At 37.6% G+C, this 7405-nt stretch overlaps 1 protein-coding gene across 1 annotated transcript; it reads right to left on the reverse strand.

The window, feature by feature from the left end:
- Positions 1-1410: 1410 nt before the first annotated feature.
- Positions 1411-7036, reverse strand: LOC147808020 (uncharacterized). Its single transcript, XM_087166828.1, has 2 exons — positions 6972-7036; positions 1411-6277 (listed from the first exon to the last, which is right to left on the reverse strand). Exons 1-2 carry the CDS (start codon positions 7034-7036, stop codon positions 1411-1413), a joined length of 4932 nt encoding a protein of 1643 aa, XP_087022954.1.
- Between the last annotated feature and the right edge of the window lie 369 nt (positions 7037-7405).

The following is a 7405-nucleotide window of genomic DNA, read 5'->3' on the forward strand; positions in this document are numbered from 1 at the left end:
CTTTTGAAGAATTAATTATTTGCAAAACGTAATTAACTTTCCAAAGTACTAAAGTATTAAATATTGCTACCTTAATATCTCTTTAAGATTAAAAAAATATTTCATTTACAGAAGAGATCTAAATTTCGTAAACCAAAAAAATAAATTAATCATTGGGGTTGCTCCGAGCTTTCAGAGTCCCTTCCAAATTTCTTCAACTTTTGAGAAGTTTATCGTTTACGGTTAAAAGTTGTAAATCATTTAGCTGTTGAATTTTCAATTGATTCAATTCATAACTTTAACGTGGCGTTATTAATGTGTATTTAATAATATTTATTTTATAAATATTTTAAATATATCTTTCAGAAAATTAAACTACAATAAAAAAGTTAAAATCTGATCAATTACCATCCAAAATTTTTGAAAACTTTGGAAGCATTTTCGCCGAATGTGGCTCAATCGTTGTACTTCAAATGTCCCAATCAAATTCTCTATTTCTAAATGTATATTTTATTTGAATTTTCTTAATGAAAAAGTGATAAAAAATATTGCCGGTGCAGTGTTGGAAAACATTTGGCATTAAAATGAAAAATTTATTTTCAAAACATTAGAATTCTACTCAAAATCATATATTTATAACAAAAAAAAAATTGAAAGACAATCTACGCTCTTCTCTTAGGAATAAAACCGATTTAACTTTTCAGTTCATGCTCAAACCACACCATCAGTACAGTTTAGAGCGGGATATGTGCCGGGAATCGGCCCATTACCTCGTATCAGAACTGAAAAAATTAAACATCAGAAAAATATTTATGATACCTGCAGGAAATGCTTAATTGCATAACGCTGAGAAAAATTTTATGTTTATTTACTTTTTTTAAAAATTACAAAAGCAGATAAATATAAAAATAGACAATCAGCGATTTTGCGTATTTTTATTAAAACCTAAAATAAGTGATTTCGCGCTTAATAATAATCAAGTAATGTACTCCTGTATAAGGTGAAATTATTCGTTAAAAAATTTATGACTTGAACAGTAAAAAATGAAATTCTAACAAATTTTTATTTTTATTTTATCAAGGTTTACTTAAAAAACTTATGTATGTGTTAGTGAAATCTCGTAGTAGAAATTTCAGCTCTTATCATTATTTTATTGCCCAATCGAATTTACCAACGAATAAAGTGATTTAGCAAATAGCGGGAAAAAGAATGTTTCATAAATTTTACCTGACTCGGCTGTTGTATGGGCTTGGAACTAAAACTTCTAAAGGTGGAACGTTTAGATATCTCATAATTCAGTTAGAATTTGTCACAATTTACTGCAATCGGAGATGACTTAGAATATTGAAATATACATCGAAAACATTGAAACACTCCACACACAGGAATCGATACACATACACTATTTATTTTCTCAAGCTCAAAGAATAATTAATTAGGATGCGCAAAGCGCCATCTGTGGACTGTAGTATTAAACATACCGCCCCCCTTGAAACACGGAGGGGTTTCAAAATTAATGAATGTAGTTAAACAATAATTAAGTAATCGCCAACGGTCGCAGTGACGGATGTCGTCTGGAATCGTAGGTTGTGGAATAGCTGTTAATGCCTTTCCTATCAGGAAATGTCCTGGTGTCAGAACAGACGGATCATCTGGACTGCTAGATAATGCACATAGTGGTCTTGAGTTAAGGCATGCCTCGATTTGGCATGACAGCGTGGCCAGTCCTTCGAAGGTGAGACTAGCATCTCCAACAACTCTTTTCAAATGAAATTTGAACGATTTCACTGTAGCCTCCCAAATGCCTCCGAAGTGGGGAGCAGATGGAGGATTGAAGTGAAAGGCGATGTTGTCTGTTACCAGGAATTGTTGAAGGGCATCTTCCTTCATCAACTGCCGGAACTCCTTTTTGAGCTCTCTGCTAGCTCCGTAGAAATTGGTTCCTTGATCGCAGAAGATATCTGAAGGTCTACCTCTGCGTGCCACAAATCTTTTTACACAAGCAATAAATGCCTTTGAGGTTAAGTCGCTGACGACTTCAAGGTGAACTGCCTTCGTTGCGAGGCAGACGAAGACGCATATGTAGCACTTAGTATTGCGGCTGCCTCTTCCCTTGGAGCTCCGTATTAAGAATGGGCCGGCGAAGTCAAGACCAGTTCGTTGGAAAATAGAAGAGGGACAAACTCTGGACTCTGGAAGATCTCCCATGATTTGCTCGGCGAGCCTTGGACGATTTCTGAAGCATGGGATACATGTTCTCACCACTCTTCTAACTGCATCTCTGGCTGAGAGAATCCAAAATTTCTCTCTGAGAGTTGCTAGGAGAAGTTGCGGTCCGGCATGAAGAAGTTTCAAGTGATAATCCGTGATAAGTAAGCTCACAATATGGTCGGTTTTAGGAAGCAGGATGGGATGCTTCTTTGATTCTGGAAGCAATGAATTTTTCAGTCTACCACCGACACGAATTATTCCGGAATCATCGAAGAACGGAGTCAAGGGAATAAGCTTGTTATTCGAAGGAAGTTGCTTGCCTGTTGAAAGATAGGAGACTTCCGCCGGAAAATGATCTTGTTGGATGAATTTGACAATTCTCTTCTCGGCTTCATTCAATTCTGCCGTTGTTAAGAAGGATTTGTTTCTTTTATCTGCAGCAACGGAACAGTTCCTCACGAATCTTAAACAATAAGCAACTACTCTTTTCAGTTTGTTCCAAGACGAAAATTTTTGAAAAACCTCTGCCTTGAAAGTAGCATCAACTACATTCAACATTACCAGCTTGGTTATTTTGGCTTCGGCAGTCATGTTTTCTTTTAATTGTGGATCATCTTCAAACCTTCCATTAGGAAAGGTAGAACTATTTAACCAATCAGGTCCGTTGAACCACAAGTCGCACCTTTCTAGTTTAGTTGGGGGTATCCCTCTCGTTCCACAATCAGCAGGATTCTCTAAACCGCTCACAAAGTTCCAGTGCACGTTAGGAATCAGCTCTTGAATTCGTGCTACTCGATTAGCTACGAACGGTTGCCATCTTCTTGGTTCGGACTTCAACCATGCCAGTGTGATCTTAGAATCAGACCATGCAAATGTCTCAGAGATTGGCACAGTTAGTGTTGGCAAGGTAGCTTGTAACAAATTGGCCAGAAGTAAGGCAGAACAGAGTTCCAGTCGAGGTAGAGACTGTGGTTTTACTGGAGAGACACGTGTCTTGGAAGTTAGCAGTCTAGATGTCACGGCTTGGTTTGCATCTTTGGAACGAATGTATATAGCAGCACAGTAGGCCTTTTCTGAAGAATCACAGAATCCGTGTACTTGTACGTCGGTAGCCTGTGGAATGAGGATGTAGCGTGGAATCTTGATATTTGTAAGTAGAGAAAGCTGTTTTTGGAATACTCTCCATTGACTTGCCAGAGAGTCTGGTAGCTCCTCATCCCAGCCTAGATGATGACTACAAAGCTCTTGGAGGAAGATTTTGGAAGTGATAACTGTAGGTGCCAACCAGCCCAAAGGGTCAAAGATTTTTGCGACTTCGGAAAGTACCTTGCGTTTAGTCCATACGTCGCTCTCATTGACGGTGATGGTAAAGGTGAAAGTGTCAACATCTGGAAGCCAAGCTATTCCCAGAATCTTGACCGGTTGGTCGTCGTTTATCATGTGTTTGGAATCAACGGTCTTTAACTCTTCCGAAATGGTTGCTAGTACGTCAGGATCATTTGACACCCATTTGCGTAGAGAAAATCCTCCTCTCTTCATCATTTCCTGCAATTCGGACACCAGTTGAATGGCTCCCTCCTTTGTTGCACTCCCGCTCAGCAAATCATCAACGTAAAAATGACAAAGGGTGGCTCTTGAAGCGTTTGGATAATTTTCTTGTTCGTCTATGGCAAGCTGTCGTAAGGTTCTCGTGGAGAGGAATGGTGCCGAGGACGTACCGTACGTAACGGTAATAAGACGATACTCCTTTATTTGTTCGGTTGGTGAATCCCTCCAAAGAATTCTTTGCCAGTCTACGTCTTCCTCATGAACTTTAATCTGGCGGAACATCTTTTCAACATCAGCGCAAATGGCTACACTGAAAAGTCGAAACTGGATGAGAATAGGGAAAAGTTCTGGTTGCACTCTTGGACCAACCAGGAGCAGATCGTTGAGAGAGAGTCCGGATGAAGTTTTACTGGAAGCATCAAAAACTACACGAAGCTTTGTTGTGCAGCTAGTGTCTCTGACAACTCCATGGTGAGGAAGGTATAAACTTTCGATTTTATTAATGTCAGAGTCCGGAACCAGTTCGATGTGATTTAAATCAAAGTATTCCTTCATAAATTTTCGATAGAGGTTGTATTTCTCAGGATTAGAAATGAGATGACGTTCCACGCTGATTAGCCTACGAATTGCATTTTGTTTTGAATTACCTAACCGCGTGGGAGAAGTGTGAAAAGGCAACCTTACTGTGTATCTGCCATTCTCATCCCTAGAATGTGTCTTTACGAAATGATCTTCACAAGCCTCTTCTAAAGAAGTTAAGGGTTTGACGCATGGTACAGAATCTAATTCCCAGAATTTATTGATTAGAAGATCCGATTCTAACTGAATATGATTGACATGCAGAGAATTTTGACCACCAGAATTTGCCTTACCACCAATTATCCAACCCAGTTCTGAACGAATGGCAAATGGCTTATCCTTACCTAACGATAATGTTTGACCCTTTAGCAATGGCAAAGTAAGGTCAACACCAAGGAGTACATCAATCGGAGCACTCTTGTAAAATGCTGGATCGGCCAGAGAAATATCCCCAAATAATTCGCGCATTGAGGAATCTAAGTCGTGATGTGGAATCATGCCTACAATTTTGTTAATCACATAGACGGATGCATGAAAGGGATTTTGAGATGAAAAATGTGAAGTGAATTGAATCTCAGCAACCCCATTTGTACGCGTATTGGATGCGCCTAAGCACGAAATGCGAACATTGGCCTTTTCCTTTTGCAAGCCCAATTTCTCAATACACTCATTTGTAATAAGCGAAGCCTGGCTACCGCTGTCCAGAAGACATCTACAGGTCTGATAGTTACCCCAAATATCTCTCACCTGAATCAGAGCAGTACAGAGGAGAGTTTGAACGTCTGGCCCCACACCCGAAATACACGATGTAACATCTACCACTCTAGAATTATCACTTAATTGACTAGTACTTGGAATAAGGGCAGGCGAAAACACAGGAGCGTTGATAGAAAGTTCACTAGAATTTGACTTATTTATAGCACCCTGTTTTCCCCTATCGCTAACATTTTCGATATGAAGTAAAGAGTGGTGGGGTTTTTTGCACCTTTTACATCTAAACTTGCTGTTGCAAGTTTTCACACTGTGAAATCGAGTTAAACAGTTAAAACAAACATTATTCGATTTAACGAAATCTAAACGGCCTTGAACTGATAATTTTAAGAACGTATCACATTTCGACAATGTATGATCTCCATTACATAGAGGACATTGTGACTGGGCGTTGGACGCGACCAAAGTCACTTTTCTTTGAATGTTTCTCTTAGTAGTTGAACTCGGGATAGATCTAGCTTGTGTTGCAAGGAATTGCAACAGTTCGTCCAACTTTGGAATGACGTCAGTTTGAAAGGTTCTCTCAAACCAAGTTCTTGAATTTGCATCAAGCTTGAACAATATCATGTGCATTAAAAGGGTATCGGTAGTTGGATCAACCTTGTATTCCAGGGACTCTAACATTCTTACGAATTCCTTAGTGGAATCTATCAAATTTAAAATTTGTGTGGATGATTCTCCACTCAAGGGCGTTATATTGATAAACTTTTTCATTAAGGAGGACATAATTTCTCTTTTGTTAAAGTATCTATCTTTTAGCAATTTCCAAGCGATTTCGAAATTATCATTGGTAATGGATAAAGAGTTTACTATTTTTAAAGCATCTGATTTTAAACTCCCCTTTAAATATTGCAATTTTTGCGCTCCCGTCAAATTTTGATTGTTCGAAACTGCAGCTTCAAAAAGATCGGAAAAGGCAAGCCACTCCTCATTTGCACCAGAAAATGTAGGTAAAGATAACGTAGGAAGTTTCACTTCAGCAAACTGAGATGAGACAGAAGCCTGGCCTGAACTTTGGTTTTTAACCTCAAAACTAGAATTCACTACGGGAGGCAAAAGCCGGGTGTCGATATCGACAAGTACTGACTCTAACGCATCTAAAATGTCGTCCTTTTCCGTAGAATAAGTTTCCTCATCCTTTTCCTCGCAAATACTTATAATAGAATCTAAAATATCTTTTGCCTCAGTTCTAAATTCCAAAAATCTATTTTTACGAGCCAATAAACCCGCATTATTTAAATTCCCGATTTCCTCTTCTGTTTTCTTTTGCAATTTAGTAATCGAAGATTTAATACTCTTTTTTTTTCTTTAACAAGGCCTCCATATCTATTAGAATATATTAGAATAAGAAAAATAATTTATTAAATCAAAAACCACAGAACAGAGCTGTTTATTAAAGTCTAACTGTCTAGCCCAAACAAAAACGATTCCACTGACGCCTGTGAACGTGAACGGGGGAGAATGCGAAATTGCAAAAAGAATTACAGCGGTATAAAACGAAAAGAGAACAATAATAAAAGGGAAGGGTAAAACGAAACTTTTTGTAAATATATTACAGGAATGACAATGGCATAATACATCAGTAATTTAGCACATAAGTACAATCAAAGTAAATAAGCACATTTAAGCAGATTAAACCCTTTTGAATACACTTGAATTTGAAATATTACACTACGGACATTTCTTTCGTTTTAAGCTTAGCATATATGAATAAAATTCGAATGTTACTTTTATATTGAATTATGACAATATTTTAGAAAAAATATTTGCCGAAACAACAACAAGCCAGGAATTTTGAATTAGAATATTTCAGCTGGGTTCCGGCGAGACTTGACCAAATGATTTAGCAAATAGCGGGAAAAAGAATGTTTCATAAATTTTACCTGACTCGGCTGTTGTATGGGCTTGGAACTAAAACTTCTAAAGGTGGAACGTTTAGATATCTCATAATTCAGTTAGAATTTGTCACAATTTACTGCAATCGGAGATGACTTAGAATATTGAAATATACATCGAAAACATTGAAACACTCCACACACAGGAATCGATACACATACACTATTTATTTTCTCAAGCTCAAAGAATAATTAATTAGGATGCGCAAAGCGCCATCTGTGGACTGTAGTATTAAACATAAAGATTTAACCACTTTCCGTGAAGGTAGAGTGCTCAAATGTTGCTCGGAATCCTGGAAACAAAAGTTTTTTTTTCTTTTTTTCTTCCCTCTTTTTAAAGGAAAAAAAAGACAACAACCTGGAAACAAACGTGGCATAAGCATAATAACAGATATGTGACAAAAATGAAAAAAAAAAATAAT

Source organism: Parasteatoda tepidariorum, chromosome 6 (genome assembly GCF_982258835.1).
Source record: "Parasteatoda tepidariorum strain Cologne lab strain chromosome 6, Ptep-v5.0, whole genome shotgun sequence".
Taxonomy (NCBI): domain Eukaryota; kingdom Metazoa; phylum Arthropoda; class Arachnida; order Araneae; family Theridiidae; genus Parasteatoda; species Parasteatoda tepidariorum.